General features: G+C 33.4%; 1 protein-coding gene across 1 annotated transcript; it reads left to right on the top strand.

The window, feature by feature from the left end:
- The first annotated feature begins 580 nt into the window (after window positions 1–580).
- Window positions 581–6,701, top strand: LOC137831167 (uncharacterized). Its single transcript, XM_090304050.1, has 6 exons — window positions 581–644; window positions 2,212–2,336; window positions 2,976–3,266; window positions 3,500–4,792; window positions 5,074–5,286; window positions 6,071–6,701. Exons 2-6 carry the CDS (start codon window positions 2,247–2,249, stop codon window positions 6,569–6,571), a joined length of 2,388 nt encoding a protein of 795 aa, XP_090160176.1. The 5' UTR covers window positions 581–644; window positions 2,212–2,246; the 3' UTR covers window positions 6,572–6,701.
- The last annotated feature ends 11,711 nt before the right edge of the window (window positions 6,702–18,412 follow it).

Below are 18,412 nucleotides of genomic sequence, written 5' to 3' on the forward strand. Positions count from 1 at the left end.
ACCAACTTCATTGCCTGTTGTTTGGATTTTTGTTATGCCGTATTTGCTCTGTTGTTTCTGTTGCCACCGCTATTGCTACCTTAGGGTTTAGGGTTTTAATTTAAAAAAATAAAAAAATAAGAATGCGGCTATTTACTATAGCCGCATTTATAAATCGTATTTACGAATGCGGCTAAATAACCGCACTTGTAAATCTTTGATTTAAGAATGCGTGTTGATCAAGTGCGACTATATAACCGCCCTTGTAAATGTAAAATATCCGCACTCGTTTGACCTGTCTGCACTAGTGACTCATTAGTCATTCTAAGAAATCATGTTTGTTTAAAAAGAGTATAATAAAAACAAGAAAGATAAATTATAGTTTGTGATATTCTTATTCTGGCTTTATATTTAAGTAAGGAATTACTAGAACCTATACTTTTAGGAAAGAGTTTAGGGAAACTGCTAGAATCTTACCTTTTTTCTAGATGAGAGGGACACTAACAATTCAAAGCATTTTGAAGGGACAAAGAAAAGAATAGAACCATTCATTCTTAAGTGGAGGTATAAATGAAGGTTCATTTTTCTGCTCCATGTATCCATTTATCTTTCTTCCAGCACTTCAAAAACAAACAAGATAGTCTCACAAATACAGCATCAACCAGGTAATTATAAGGGTTAATATTTTAAAACTTTTCAATTTAAAATTATCATCTGTCATAAATAATTTATTTCATTTTTGGACTATACTTGCCACAGACAACAAATAGTTATCAGATGATTTTTTTCCATTTCTTTATTCCCAGATCATATTTTCAGTAAAATAGAAAATATTCATATTAATGAGCATAGATAATAATACTATATATATTCTATTTTATATTTGTTCATGTTTTAAATTATTAAAAAAATTAGTTTTTTAGCAAAAAAATAAAATATTATATACAAAGTATTCAGAAGACTATATAATCCTTATACGTATATAAACTAAGAAGATCACTTGGACCCCTTCCCTTTGTGTCTATCTTCGGTATATATACACTCTTAGTTTCTTCTCTGAAGGCAAGTATTAAAAAAGGCATATACAACAACAAAAGTTTATTAACCAAATCTAAAAAGTATATTTTCATTATTTTCTTTCATCTTTGATTTTGTTTTATTTGAATAACCCTCCCTTCTTAATAACAAATTTGTCTTCGACTCATCTAATATCTATTAAGTTTTTAGATATTTCCTTTTCAACATTTAAAAAAGTATTTTGTAATTGTTATAAAATTTAAATTATATTTAATTATTTAATATTTTCTTCAATATTTTATTTAATATTGAAGAAAATTATGTTCTTTCAACATTAATCATTAATATTATCATGTTGTGATTTTTTATTTTTTTTAAAAGAATATTTAATTCATATTTGAAACAGTACATCAGCCACTAGTGTACCACAGGTATACAGTCAAAAGAAGTATGACTTTTTACTTCAAGATCAGAAATAAATATAGTCAAACTCAAATCTACCTTCTTGTAATCCTTAGTTGGATTTAGGGTTTAGGGATAAATAATATAAATTTTTAAACATATTTTTTTATAAATTTAATACAAATTTTTATCATTTTACTTTTTAAGTTTTATATTTTAAGTTTTATAACAATTTTCTTTAAACTATTTATAATAAAATTATAAAAATAGATTATATAAACATGTTTTTATAATTTGAGATTTAATTACTTTTTTAGCTTCTATATTAAGGATCAAAGTCAATTACATTTCCGATTCTAAAAAAGTTCAATATTGCTCCAATGTTATGCAAAATGTTAAATTTGGTTTAGGGTTTAACATTCAATATGGGACCAATATTTTTAAAACAATTAAATATGGTAGTTCTAATTTTTCTAACACATAATTTAATGTTCATTCTCACTTAAATATATCTATTTTAATACTAGCAATTTAATATAAGAAATCACCTTGAATCGTTTTATATAAATTTGATACCAAAAAAGTAAGAATCTCATGACTAAATTAACTTTTGATCTTAATATAAGAACTAACTAAAATGGTAATTTTAATCAATAATTATATTACTATTTTTATCATAGAAAAAAGGACATACACAATGTTTCCATTGATATATATATGTGGATAATATTTTCAATTTATATTAATAATAGGATATACTAAATGTACAAACATTTATATGATTCTAATAATAAAACGGTTTGTTTAATGAAGGTGGCAAAAGAGTAACAAAGCAAGCTATTATTGATATGAACTTCAACAAGGAATCTCGATTATCGGCAGATTCCGCGCTACAACGCATTGGCTTCGACAAGGGCACGGCCTGGAATATAGTGGCGGTCAGCATTTATCATTACCACTTTTCTTTCAAATTTATATTTATTTTTTATTAACAATAAATAAATTAAATTAACAGAAATAATAATTCAGGTATTCTAATTCGTACACAAATACAGATTCAACACTGTTGTAAATTTATATTTCAGTTATTCCATCACTAATATATAGTATCTGTCCTACATAGCATGCATGCAAGTGTTCCCTCTTCTTTCATTTCCAACGAAACTATAATAAAGAATATTAGGATCTTGAAACCCATATACAATTTGCACATATATACAATGAATCTCTTCATTCTCCAGATAATTTGATATTTTCTTATATAAATATCCTGCTTACGAACAGGTAAACAATACAAAAAAAAAATTATTAAATAATAATTAATTTAGAATACAAGAAAATTATTAAATAATAATTAATTTAAAATTTAATTTTGATAATTAATATTAAATATCACTTTATAACTAATTTATAAAATTTTATTAATAATAGATACTATTTTAAATATCAATAGTTTTTTAGTTAATAAAATAATATTTAACTTAATTAATATAATAATTAATTATTTTTTTCTTCTAAACTTAGTTTAGTTTCTATTTAACGATGTTCTTATAGTGAAAGATTTGATTTATGTATAGGGTGTATCGAAAGATCTTCATGGGACCGGAAAAGCCACAATTGCAATTGAGTTTTGTGAAATGAAGAGAGTGCATCTTGAAAACTTACCCAATCTAAGAAGTTTTTCCTCAGGTAATATTGTTGAATGGCAAGCTCTAGAGAATGTGGTGGCGAACCAGTGTCCCAACTTTAAGAAGTTTGGCTTGCGAATGATAAAAAATTCACAGTTAAAATCCATATTCATCCTGGAATATGAAGGGCAAATAGTTGACATTGACAACAAGGTTGTTGCATATCTTTTTGAATTATTGGTTAGTTCTCTCTCAAACCTCATTCTTCACATTGAATTTTTCAACATACAAAAGTCTTGGTATTTTATTACATGTTTACTAAACTTTTGTTACTTTTAAAATTATTTTATATCTTTTTTTTTTTTTATACATATACGAGATTAAAAAAAATCTACAAAATAATAGTTTTGATGGATGTTATGTTTTCATGATTTCCACAAAATGATAATAACAAGTGCAGAAAAATAATTCAGGATGACAAATTATCAATTATTACTGAGTACATTGTTTCTGATGACGAAGTGTTACACAAGACAATACTTAATCTTCAAAGATCCCACTTCACCAACCTTCAGGTTCTTTGGGTAAAAAACTGCAAGCAAACTTTGCGACAGTTTTTGTACATTTTGCTAAGGAGGTCCCGTAAGATTGAAGTTATCAACATTGAAGAGTGCACATCCATATATTATTTCCTATTTGACACTATTGAATCTTACGAAGAGAGGGATGGAGACATAGATGGTCAATTTTTCACACAGCTAAAGGAACTAAGATTAACAAAAGTATATCAAATAAGACATATATGGACAGACGATCAACCAACCATTATTGACCTGGGAAACCTACAAATTTTGCACATCAAAAGTTGTCTGTTTTTGAAATGGGTATTCAATTGGTATCCAGCAGATAAGCTTCACCAATTAAAGGAATTGATTATAGAGGCTTGTGAGGCCTTATCCACCATTTTTAATAGCCATGATGATAAACCAAGAACTAAGTTTCCATTACTGAGCAAGGTGAAGTTTAAGTCTCTCCCAAATCTGAGACAAATCTATGGTGGTCATTTAGAATTCCCAAGTCTAAAATCTTTGATGATAGAAGAATGTCCAATCTTGACAAAATTCACAACTGGATTTGCAGATTCACATGAAACACTCACAACTGATGGGAAGTCTTTCTTTGAATTGAATGAGATTGTGTTTGACAGTTATGACAACTTGGTTTGTGTCATCTCCTCTAAGACATTAGAAGAGTTGAGGAACTTGAAGAAACTATTTGTGAGTCGTTGTAATGAATTGAAAATATTATTCAACATTCATGAAGAAATATCTTCTTCAACACGGGTCCTGGAACAACTATATGTACTAACTTTGATTGATCTTCCAAAGTTAAGTCGCATTGTCAATAAAAAAGTTTCTAGATTCTATCAAAACCTAAAAATACTACATGTGAAGCAATGCAAGTCTCTTTATCTGCTACAAGTGCCTCAAAAACTAACAAATCTAGAAATTTCTGATTGTGAGGTGTTGGATAAAATTATTATCATTGAAGAAGAAGAGGAAAAGAAAGAGAAACTCACATTTCATGAATTGAAGGATGTTTCTCTTGAAAATCTATCAAAGCTCTCTGTTGTTTTTCCTTCTATATCTGAATTTCCATCCTTACAAACATTAAAAATAACAAATTGCTCTGCTATGAGGTCTTTTATTGAGGATTCCAAAGCTCTTAAAGAATCATCTGCAACAACTTATTTCTTCCCAAGTTCTGTAAGTTTCAATTACAAACCATTTATCAAGTGTGTTTTGCATGAAAATAACATGTTTTCCTCTTCTTGTCATTTCGTATATGTAACTAGTATATATTTTAATTACTTATTATATTGATGATGAGATGGAAGTATGCAATTTATAGTAATATAAGTGCATGCCATAATATTATGCAAAACTATAAACTTTCTTTAGTTTAATTAAATAATATAGTTAGTTCTACTTAGTTTGGAATTAGTTTTATTAGCTCATAAGCTTAAATGACCACTTGTTTCTTGCAGTTGTTAGTGAAAAAATTGAAAGAACTTCATATTATAAATGTGGATGTAGAGAAGCTTTGGGACTACAATTATCTGTCTGAGTCATTTTGTGAACTTGAAAATCTCAGTTTGATCAACAACAACAAAATTTTGAGTGCTATTTCCAACGACATGATCATGAGATTCAAGAATTTGAGAAAATTAACTTTGGACAAATGTGAATCATTGACAGAGGTATTTGATCTTGAAGATGACAATCTTTATTAAGGAAATAATAATATCAAATTATATGCAATTATTGTATGCAATATTTGACGATATTGTACCCAATTATATGCAATTAATTTAATAATTATAGAATCTCATGATTAGTATCCTACCTAATTAGATTGTAATTTGGGGAGAGAAACTCCCTATATATTTCCTATACTTCATACACATAAGAGAATAAGAAACATCTCTTCTTCTTACCATATTTTATCATTTTCTTATATGGTATCAGAGCACCGATCTTGGTGCCCTGACAGCCTCTCCATTTTTATCTCCTAAATAAAAAAAATCATGTCTGTCAAAGAAGGCAGCAGTAACGAGTCCAATAGAAACCTACCTCGTACAACGCTTCAATGTCGAGCAAATTCAGCAATTGGCAAGGGCTATTTACTCGCTCAACAAGGTAAAAGTGACACGTTTGTTAGCTCTGCAGTTCTGCTTGCCCATAACTCCTCTTCTAATTCTGCTTTTACGAAATCATGGATTTTGGATAGCGGAACAACCGATCACATTGCATCTGATTCACAATTTTTCACACACTTCATCATCATTTATTTCAAATGTTAATCTGCCCACAGGCTCAACTGCGCCCATCTCAACTATAGGCACAATGAAATTCAATGACAAAATCACTCTTAAAGATGTTCTTTGCGTTCCTTCTTTTAATTTAAATCTCATGTCCATTAGTAAGATAACCAGTTCACTAAATTGTTGTGTCGTTTTTACTCCACATGGTTGTGTTTTACAGGACTTGGCTACGGGGAGGATGATTGACTCGGGTAAACAACACGCAGGCTTATATTACATGTCCCCTTTTCCAAACCAAGTCCAAGCATCTCAAATATCGACCGATCCTGATTTATGGCACAAGCGCCTTGGACATCCTTCTCCGGCGTGTCTACAACTTGTATCTTCCTTACTACCTATCCCTATCAGTAAAAATCTCATTCCCATTCATAATAATTGTAGTATTTGTCCCAAAGCTAATTCTCCATTTAATCTATTGCATTGTGACATTTGGGGTCCTCATAAAACCCCAACTCATTTTGGAAAACGTTTTTTTCTCACTATAGTCGATGACTATACTAGATGTACTTGGCTATTTCTTATGAATCACAAATCTGAAACCCAACATCTCTTAGAGTCATTCATTACATTTGCACAAAATCAATTTCAGGCATCTATTAAAACCATCCGCGTTGACAACGGACTGGAATTTATTTCAATTTTTTTTTTAGGCAAAGAATAAAATAAATTAAAGAGATACTTTAGGGGTATCCCAACCCTTATACAAGAAAAAAAGAAAAAATTAACAACCATTTTCTTTAGCTTAGAATAAGGCATGAGTGACCTTGGTTGCACTTTGCATAGCCCTTCCCTTTAAACACTAAGAAGACCCTTACTTTCTAAAAGCTGCTCTATCTCTATCACAAAAAGAAGAAAGACAAGGCTTAGGAATATAACGTGTTCTTCCTGTAGCCTCAGCAAGCCGTGTTCTTCTCTTTATATTTGATCTTGAACCTCACTCCAAGGGCCCTCTTACCAACCACTAACGTGCTGCATTAACACAGACCCCTTGAAATTTATTTTGGCCTGGCCCTTTATCTTATCGTCCATCTTCAACATTCGATCTCCTAATCTTTGGGTTGTAGGAAAGCTATCCTATCCCATATCTACTTAACAAGTGTCATCTTACCAGCAAAACGTCACTTGGTCCTTCAGCTTAAAACTACTGCACCGTGTTCAGAGATAGTTAAATGTACATTAATTCATAAAAATATTACTTTAAATTTTTACTTCCCTTATACTTCCCTTTTATACCAGCAAACGCCCTTTGGTCCTCTTGAAAAACTGCTATGCTCTATCTAAACATAACCTCATCTTTCTCTTCGTGTGCTTTCAACTTTTCCTTCCACCCCTTATTGTCTTCCTCTTCCTTTGCTGGCTGCATAAACTCCTAACAAATACTACCATTTATTACTCAAGGAACCCTCCCTATCATAAGCTTTCGACCATCTTCATCACAGCTTCTTAACTGCTTTTTCCTCGTTTTAACAATTGTGACAGCCCGTCTCTCCTTTGATACCTGTTATTCTCTGCTCCTCTCTTTGTTTACCTGCATCACACAACACCACCTCTTTCCCCTCTCAATTGATACAAAGAAACAGAAAAAGCCATAACCAAAGATATGAATAATTCAAGCTAAGATATTGGTACAGCTCATCCTAACTTGCTTTACTTTTATGTCCTAAAATACTTACACAGATTGCATCCAGCTAAACTTACTTAGTTACCATAGTAATACTGGTTAGCGGTGACAGAATCCAATCAGAAAAAGAGAAGTTAACTTTCCTTTCTTTATGTTTCATCCACACCCAAGATTGTACTTGTGCCATAGTAAAGATTTCCTCTGCGTCTACTTTTGCTTGGTTAAAAATGACCCTGTTTCTATGCTTCCATATACACCAAGCAACTGAAACCCAAAGACTTTTCCATAACCTATTGCCTTCTTGATTTAAGCACATGCAATAGAATTGTTCAAAGTGACACCTCAATTCATTGTGGTTCACCGAACTAATCCCCATCCAGCTCAAGCACATATTCCAAACTTTATTTGATTCCACACACGAGACAAGAATGTGTGAAGTTGTCTCCTCCTCCTTTCCGCATAAAACACATAACGTATCCCCCATTGCAATTCCCCTTCTCCCCAAATTCTGTTTTGTAGATTTCTATTTGAGAAGGCTCTCCACATATAAAAAAGAGCTGAAGGCATAACCTTTAAATCCCATAAATGTTCAAACACCCCCAAGCCCCCCCCAGATGTGGGATTTGCTAACTTATTATAAGCTGATTTTACCGAGAAAGAAAATAATGGAGGGTTATTCCATAACCTTTTGTCTTCTAGACCTTGGTATAGTGACACCTGTGATATAATTGACATGAATTCCTCTACCATGGTTTTTTCCCACTCAAACCACTCTCTTCTCCATCTGAATTTCCACTCCCAACCTTTAGTGGACCATCTTCCAAAACTACTTATAGACTTATCCTTCAACTCGGAGTTGTTATATAATCTTTCATATCTTTCTATGAGTTGACCATTGTCTAGCCATACATCTTCCTAGAATTTGACCTTCTCCCCATCTCCAACTTTCCAGACCAAGTTCGAATTGAACCAATTGTCGCCTTGGTCTGAAATTCTAACTTTTATTAAATCCCTCCACCATCTAGATGATTTTTTTGTCCTCCTTGAGCCATACTTTGACTCTAAAACTTCCCTCCAAAGTCCTGTCTCTGGTGTTTCCATTCTCCATAACCATTTAGCCAATAGTGCCTTGTTGAATAGATCGATTCTCCTGATACCTAGTCCCCCCTCCTTTTTCGATTTACAAATATTCTCCCAGCTAGTCCAAGCGATTTTTCTCCCTTCCGCTCCCCATCCCCACAGAAACTTCCTCTGTATCTTTGTGATCTCCTTACACACTCCATTCGGTGCCTTGAAAAAGGATAGATAGAAAAGTGGTATAGCGTTGATGACGGATTTTATAAGACAAAACTCTTCCTGCGAAGGACATATTCCTCCCCTTCCAAACTGAAAGTTTCTTTCTAATCTTTGATAGTACAGGCTCCCAAAATGCATACCTAGATGGATTACCCCCAATAGTAAGTCCTAAGTATGTAAAAGGTATATCCATTAGGCTACAGTGTAAAATATCCGAATACATTTTCACCTCATTTCTTTCTACTCCAATAGCACCAATTTTGCTCTTATAGAAATTAACTTTAAGGCCAGAGCTTAATTCAAAACATCTTAAAATAGCCTTAATGCACAGGATGTTTTGTACCTTGGATTCACATACAAAAAGAGTGTCGTCTGCAAATTGGAGTAAATTCACTTCCACCTTTTTTTCCCCCACTTTTATTCCTGAATACAGGTTTTTTGTTGTTGCCTGTTTCACTAGTCCTGCCAAACCTTGTGCTACAATCAAAAACAAGAACGGTGCCATTGGATCCCCTTGTCTAAGGCCTCTAGAAGGTTTAAATTCTTTTGTCGGACTACCGTTTACCAAAACCGAGACTGTAGCTGATTCTAGGCAAGCTTTAATCCATTGTATCCATCTTCCACAGAACCCTAGTCTTCCCATCATGTAAAATAAGAACTCCCAACTTACCGAGTCGTACGCCTTTTCAAAATCAAGTTTCACAATCACCCCTTTTTTTCTCCTTCTTTTCAAGTCTTCCAACACCTCGTTCACTACTAAAACGCTGTCTAGTAACCCTCTATTTGACAAAAACGCCGATTGTGATCCATCTATCACCTTCTCAATAACTTTTTTGATCCTGTTAGATAACACTTTGGTCAAGATTTTGTACATGCAACCCACCAGTGATATTGGTCTATACTCTTCAAGAGATTGAGGATTATCAGACTTTGGAATCAGCGTTATGAATGAGGCATTACAGCCCTTCGGGATTTTCCCTTCTCTGTGGAAGAATTTCAGTGCTCCCGACACCTCCTTTTTTAAAGTACCCCAATACTTTTTAATGAAACTGAATGTTACTCCATCTGGACCGGGGCTTTTATGACTGTCGCAATTCCAAATGGCGTCCTTAATCTCCTCTTCATCAAAGGAATCAGTCAAAAAACTATTGTCAGATTCAGATATCTCATTCAAAAAACTATTGTCTTCATCTGGAATTTATTTCAATGTATGATTTTTTTCTCAAAAAAGGTATTGAATGTCAACGCACTTGCGTCTACACTCCTCAACAAAATGGAGTAGTAGAACGCAAACATAGACATGTTTTAAACACAGCACGAGCCCTCCTTTTTCAGTCCAATTTACCATTAGAATTTTGGGGAGAATGCGTTTTAACCGCCACATATATCATTAATCGCTTGCCATCACCTTTACTAAAAAATAAATCACCTTTTGAGCTACTATATAATCAACCACCTTCACTTTCTCACCTAAAAACTTTTGGTTGCCTCTGTTACGCAACTGTTGTTTCACCTAAGCAAAAATTTGATCCGCGCGCCTGACAATGCATCTTCATTGGTTATCCTCACAGTCAAAAAGCATACAAATTATTTGATATAGATGCAGGAACTTTTTTTACAAGTCGGGATGTCGTCTTCCATGAAAGTGTTTTCCCATTCTGCCAACAGTCACAGACACAATCCTCACCTCCATTACAAAGGTATTTTGCCCACTATTGACATTGACTTACCCACTCCTGTCCAACATTCACTCGATCAACCTTCTTCTCTTACTCATCACAATGCACCTGAACCTCCATCAAACCAACCTTCTTCTCCTACTCGTCACAATACACCTGAACCTCCATCAAACCAACTCTCTTCTCCTACTCGTCACAATGCACCTGAACCTCCATCAGACCAACCTTGTTCTCCTTCTCGTCATAATACACCTGAACCTCCAGTAGACCAACCTTCTTCTCCCATGCCAAGAATTTTAGCACCCATTACCAAACCTTCTCCAACCGATCTTCCTGTTCGACGATCCAGTCGCACATCAACCCAACCTTCCTGGCTTCAAGACTACATAACGGGATCCCAAGCCAATCATTCGACCACTGCCCAAGACCGACCGAATGGAACCAGGTATCCTATGCATCATTTTCTTTCTAATTCACGATTTTCTTCTACACATAGTGCATATCTTGCTAACATCACAACCACCAAAGAACCTCACACTTATGCTCAAGCTATCCTTGATCCAAATTGGCAAAAAGCAATGAACATCCGCCTTGCAACTAAATCAAACGTGGACCTTGACACCGTTACCCGCTGGGCAGAAACCCATCGGATGCAAATGGGTCTATAAAATAAAGTACAACTCAGATGGTAGTGTCAACAGATATAAGGCGCGCCTTGTCGCAAAGGGGTACACTCAGATTGAAGGTGTCGACTATTCTGAAACTTTTTCACCAACAGCAAAATTAACAACTTTGAGGTGTCTCCTCACCATTGCAGCAGCCAGAAATTGGTTTACTCACCAGCTAGATGTGCAAAATGCCTTCTTACATGGCACATTGCATGAAATTATTTACATGGACTTGCCACCCGGGCATCATCGACAGGGGGAGAACATTGTATGTCGACTCAACAAATCCCTTTATGGTCTCAAACAAGCATCTCGAACATGGTTTTCAACATTTTCTCATGTGATTAAATCTGTAGGATTTCAACAGTCCAAGACAGATTACTCTCTATTCACAAGACAAAATAACTCATCATTTACTGCCCTTTTGATTTATGTGGATGATATTCTTTTGACAGGAAATGATTTGACAGAAATTCAACGTGTTAAAGATTGTTTATTACAACAATTTCGCATTAAAGATCTTGGAGACCTAAAATATTTTCTAGGGATTGAATTTTCCCGTTCCAAAGCTGGTATTTACATGTCCCAAAGAAAATATGCGCTTGATATTTTGCAGGATACGGGACTCACAGGTGCTCGTCCAAACAAATTTCCAATGGAACAATACCTAACGATGGAGAGTTATCAAAGGATCCAGTCAAATACAGGCGACTCGTGGGACGACTGATATACCTCACGGTTACTCGGCCTGACATAGCATTTTCGGTTCGGACCCTAAGTCAATATATACAGGATCCACGGAACCTCATTGGGATGCCGCAATTCGAGTCCTAAAGTACATCAAAGGATCACCAGGACAAGGATTGCTATTGCCATCTGAAAACAATCTGACATTAACAGCTTATTGCGACTCAGACTGGGGAGGTTGTCAGACAACTCGGAGATCAGTATCTGGTTATTGCATTTTTCTTGGTTCCTCTATTATCTCATGGAAGTAAAAAAAAACAGACAAACGTATCAAGATCATCAACGGAAACAGAATACCGCGCAATGTCCAATACTTGTTTGGAGATAGTTTGGTTGCGATATCTGTTGCAGGATTTAAAGGTGCCATGTAACTTGCCAACTCAACTTTTCTGTGACAATCAAGCGGCATTACATATAGCAGCAAACCCAGTATTTCATGAACGCACAAAACACACTGAGATACACTGTCACATTGTGCGAGAAAAATTACAAGCTGGGATAATCAGTCCTTCATATGTGCCGACACAGTATCAGCTCGCAGATATTTTTACGAAGGCATTGGGCAAGGAACGATTTTTGACGCTACGACACAAGTTGGGGTTCTTGATCTTCACCTACCAACTTGAGGGGGAGTATTAAAGAAATAATAATTATCAAATTATATGCAATATTTGACGATATTGTACCCAATTATATGCAATTAATTTAATAATTATAGAATCTCATGATTAGTATCCTACCTAATTAGATTGTAATTTGGGGAGAGAAACTCCCTATATATTTCCTATACATGAAGTGATGTAATATACACATAAGAGAATAAGAAACATCTCTTCTTCTTACCATTTTCTTATAATCTTGATCATAAAGTTCATGAAATACTTCCTGGGTGTTAGCATTGATTAACCTAATCAAATTGAAGTATGTTTGGAATAAGGAACCTCAAGTTTCATTTTTTCCAAATTTGGTGTCACTTACTATTGTTCACTGTAGCAACCTTCAAAGTGTATTCTCACTTTCTTCGATAAAAAATCTTGAGAAACTCAAAATACTCAAACTGTGTAAATGTGATAAAATAGAAGAGATCATATCTAGTGATATATTTGAAGATGAAAAGGTGTCTATCATTTTTCCTGAGCTAGAATGTCTTGTAATGAAGGATCTTCCGAAGTTGGTCAATTTCTACAAGCAAAGTAGAACTTTATGTTGGCCTAAGTTAAACACTGTGAGGGTGAGCAATATTCCAAAAATGGAAACATTTTCAACAGGCATCCTCGTTACACCATTTTTAAGATCAATTCATGTAACATTTGTTAAAAAACTCTGGTTCGGAAGCTTGAACAACACCATATCATACATGCACGACAATCCAGGTACTAAATATTAATATTGTATGTAGAAATTTAAAAATTGTAATGTAATAGTGATACAACATAGTTAAATAAATTTGAGGATATTTTTATATTCTAAATTATATGTATCTTAATATATATATATATATATATATATATATATATATATATATATATATATTCTTCGTTTAACTTATTCTATAGTTTGCGTTGGAGATATATTTTGCAAAGTTTAATCCTCACAAAGAATGCTAATTTGCTTCAACGAAATTTTTTATAGGCTTATGAAAATATATGATGAATAAGTTCTTCTTTTTCAAGTTTTCACTTTTTGAATTGTATTAAGTTGATGCTATGGGAAAAAACTTAAAATGTCATTATCAAGAAACTGATGTTGAGTGAATCACATGCTTCATAGTATAACGGTGGTTAGCGAGATTTGGAGACATAGGAATAACCGCTTATTTAAAGATGGAGTGGCTGATCATATTGAAGTGTTTTCCCTGACATAAGTTAAGGTTTGGTCTTGGATCGCTTCAAAGATACCGTCAGCGAGCTTCTCATTCTCTGACTGGTGTCTAGAACCCTTGATATGTATGTTTTCGACTTAATGTCTAGATTCTAGATCTTTTAATGTAAAAGGAAAGGTACTATTTATTATTTTGTATAAAGGTTAGATCACCTCTTAAGTGACCGATTTAATTTAATTACTTCTTGCTGATTAAAAAAAAAGTATAACACGATTATGATACAAGTGATGTCAAGGTTACGAATGGGTAAAATTAATTGAACCCAATCCTAAGCTTCTCAAATGTAATTTCTTAAAAACTACTTTATGTTAGATGTAAAATAGTTTTTCAATTTTAATATTTTTCAATGACATCAATAATAAATTATTGTGTGCATGTTATATATATTTATTATTTATCTTGCTTGAAAATGAATCAAGTGACAGATATACTATGTTCCTTATAAGTGTAGAAGTTGACAATAGTATGCTTGTCAATGAACTAACAATAAGTTTTAATAAAATAATATTATTTTTCAATTTTAAAAAAATTATACCTATTATTTTAAAAAGGAAGTAGACTGGTAAACTTAGGAACTAATTTGTGTGAAGTTTATTAATACAGGTTAAACGAATGTATCAAAATTAATCTGCTACAATTTAAGTAGCTTTTGATTCTTGCATCCTCATGATTAGTAAGCTAAAAGCAAAAAGACTAAGTTATCCTCTTTTGTACCACGTTGTTATTGCTGCACTATAATATTGTGTCCGCCAAGCTGCACCTCCAACTGCATCTTCATTCTCCACTTTAAGAGGAAGAAAATGAGGAAGAAGAAGAAGGGCAATTCACCATTATCAAAAGTATAATGGTTATTTTAAAAATTATGGGGTGTAGTTAGTAATTATGGGATGTATGAAGTAAAAAGCTTTTTTCTTAAGCCTAGTCCAACCGATTTTGTGGGTTATTGATGTAATCTTACATATGAAAAATTTATTTCAAAAAGGTCTTATAAGAAGATTAGCTACAAATGAATATGAAGATTAAGCAGATGACATTGTCAACTTTTTTTTTAGAAATAATAGGAAATAGTTATTCATGTCATAAATCTTTTGTTTGGGAATAGGAATAAGTTACGTGTCTTAGGATTATATAATAACTCATGACCACCCTTTTTTAGGCATGTAACGAGACTCTGAAAATCAATAATTTTTTTTAAAGAGAGTGAGTCTTTTTCTTCTTGCACTACAAGAAAAAAATAATGTATTATTGATGGACAAATTTCATAAGTAATGTAAAAAAAAATAGAAAATAAGTACTTATTTTTTACAGAAAAGGAACTACCAAATTTTTGGATAAAAGGCTTGTCAATAATACTAACAGACGAATATATTAAAGTTGTTAGAAATTACCGACACAGACATCCTTCAATAATTACCAACGAACATATCCTTCAGAAATTATCAATGGGCGTATTCGTTAGTACAGTCACTCTGTGTGTGTATTAGAATGCAAGTACCAACTGATGTGTCATAACCATCATGTACGCAATGCTAACTCCCGGAATGTCAACTTCTTAGGCTCAAGCTCCAACTCCCTAAGCTTGAGCCAAATTCTCACCTCTAGTAATTTTCATTCAATTACCCCTTGTTTCTTTTTTTTTAAGTCACGAAATTTAATTAAATTTTCTGAAAATTTATCATTTTGTAAATTGTAAATAATTACAACTTTTTAACGCCAATATTTGATTAAATTCATGCAACTTAAGTGTTTAAAGCAAGTCAATCTAACATTTATCAAAATGTAAAACAAATACATGTTATATATTTAATTTATTTGTGAAATTTTAAATGTTATATGATTAATTTTGATGAGTTAAATCAATTGTGAATCATGTGCATGTGTTATCGAGACATAATATTTTCAAGAAATGAAATATCGTGTTGAGATGTTTAGGTGGTGTATTGATTTTGGAACTTTGTGAAATAAAAAATTCTGACTCTCCTGACACACTAGAATTATATAGACGAAGGTGTTTAGACTTTCAGAGTTGAAGGAGACTCCTATGATCTATCTTGTGGTGCGAATGAATTTTGAATAAGAGGAATCTACTTGTGTCATATCATGATGCATTTTTCTAAATGGGAGACTTTGTTCTGAGGAAAACATAATGATATGACAAGTGCACGTCTCTGAGTCTAAATTCAATACTCGAATCTTTCAGAAGTAAAGTTAACTGTTTGTTGTGTATGTTAGTGGATTTCTAACATGAATGGTGAATGTGATATAAGAATTAAGAATAAACATTTGATTGATTAGTTCATTTGAATGGATGAAATGTGATGATTCATGTGTTGTGAGGGTATTATGTGATATGAGAATTGATAATAAACACTTGATTGTTGAGTAATGTGTTGTGATGTAAATTAAAAGATATGAGAAAATTCTTGAATGATTATCGATTACAGAATCGTATTAAAAGTTTTAAAAATACACTACTACAAAATATGAATACGACGACCCTATATAAAGACGGTTTTTATAAAACCATCATTAAAAAAAGCGCGATGGCAAACTTGTAATTATTTTGTGTTTGCAAACCGAAAACAACGAAGGTTCTAGCCTGAACCATTGTTATAAGTGTGACTGAGGTTTTTAACGACGATTCCAACTTGAACCGTCGTTATAAGCATGAAAGTTTTTAACGACAATTCAGGCCGAAATTGTCATTATTAGTGTGACTGAGAGTTTTTTAAGAGGTAGATTTTTAAATCACACCTTCACTCTCATTTGCGCCTTCATTCTTTTCTTTACTCCTTCTTTCTTTTGTGCCTTCAGTCTTTTTCACTCCTTCATTCTTCTTTGCCTCGCCCCTTCTACTTTGTTCTTCCTCTCTTCACCACCGTCAGCTCTGCCACACCATCGCAAAGCACTCACCTGTTGCGCCACTGCACCTGCCAACAGAGTGACCGCACGACCAACCCTAAGGTTGCACCGCCTCCTTCCTTTCCTCCCTCCTATCTGTTAGAATGGATGGCTTTTAACTAGAGGGGGGGGGGGGGGGTGAATGGTTTAAAGAGGGTTTTTGCAAACTTTTAAGCCAAGAATGAAATTGCTTCGAGAAACAAATGATAAGGAATTCAATTTGCCAAAACACAAAGCAAAAACAACAACACCAGAAAAACAATTGATTGTTTCGCAGAAACAATCGGTGTTTTATACCAGTTTACAAAAATAAAAATTGAATTTAAAGAGTTGAGGGATAGAGAAAATGCACGCAGAGATTTATACTGGTTCACTCTAAACCCAGAGCTACATCCAGTCTTCTCAGAAACCACTGAGGAATTCCACTAAGCAATCAAACCTAGATCACTTACACCACAACCAAAGAAGTGACCTTGATCCCCTCAACACACACACATCTCTTGGTCAACACACCAACACTAAGAATGCTGATCTTGATCCCCTGAAGAACACACAACACTTCTCAGCAAACACACAAGGTTTCTTTCAACAGATACAAGGATTACACTTGTTACAGAACAAATCTGAAATCAATACAAGCAGAAAATCCTATCTGACACTCTTTGATCAATCTCAATCTCTAAGCAATCTCAACTCTTTCAAAATCAGTAAGTTGTGAAAAACCCAAATTTGTTTTTCTATTTGTAAAACAAAGTTATTGTTTGTTATCAAATCTTAACAAACTATCATTGCATTTAAAGATTGGTCAAAGCATTTAAAAACTGAAGCGTAAACAGTTGGAAAAACATTTAATGCTCAGTCAAAGCACAAAACAATTTTCTGTTATGGTACCAAAACAAACAATCGGTTGTTTCCACAAATCAATAAGTTGTTTTGGTTTTGACAGCAAGTCAACCATAAAAACAGTTTTCAACCTTTTCTAAAAACACCTAAGTATAAAACAATCGGTTGTTTCGACAAAACATCAAGTTGTTTTTCACTTAGCTTGAAAAACACTTTTCTTTTAAAAATATTGAGAGTGCTTATGCTTTGGATTCAATCAAGAGTGGATTACAAATCTACCCCAGATCCTATCTAAAAGACAACTCAGCAACAACAAGCACAGCCAGCCTTCATCATCCTTCAAAGGGTTTGGATTCTTCAGAGCTTGAACACCACTTGGTTCAACACTTTCCTCCCTCCCTCCAGTGCAACCGCGCGTTGCCACTACACCGAAGAAAGGACATTGTTGTCGCGCTGCTGTCGGTACTCCTTCGTGACGCTGATTCTACTCCGTCATGTCACCGCTCACCCGCGCCACTTTTCCCGCTAGGTTAGTGTTTAAATATTCTTTATTTTTTAATTATGTGTGTTTTAATTTTCAATTCAATGAATGGATGCTTATAACTTTGTATATTATTTCATTTTGTATTTTATTTTTTTATTATGAAAATATATTATGTTTAGTTTGATTGTTCGAATTGGATTATAAAAAAGTTGTGGCTAAATTTCATTGTTTAGAATTAAAATTACGTCAGTTGAAATCAAAGTATTATTGTTTACAATTTTATTATAATATTGACGGTTAAAAACGTCACATTATACCTTATATAATGACGCTGAAATCCTTTTCAACGAATTAAATTGTGAGAGTTATGATTGACGCTAC

The sequence above is a fragment of the Phaseolus vulgaris genome, chromosome 6 (genome assembly GCF_051622355.1).
Source record: "Phaseolus vulgaris cultivar YP4 chromosome 6, ASM5162235v1, whole genome shotgun sequence".
Classification (NCBI taxonomy): Eukaryota; Viridiplantae; Streptophyta; class Magnoliopsida; order Fabales; family Fabaceae; genus Phaseolus; species Phaseolus vulgaris.

Coding starts and splice junctions, on each gene's coding strand:
- LOC137831167 (XM_090304050.1), top strand. CDS start 2,247: ATGAACTTCAACAAGGAATCTCGATTATCGGCAGATTCCGCGCTACAA. Junction 3,267..3,499: donor CATATCTTTTTGAATTATTG/GTTAGTTCTCTC, acceptor AAAATAATTCAG/GATGACAAATTATCAATTAT. Junction 4,793..5,073: donor CTTATTTCTTCCCAAGTTCT/GTAAGTTTCAAT, acceptor TGTTTCTTGCAG/TTGTTAGTGAAAAAATTGAA.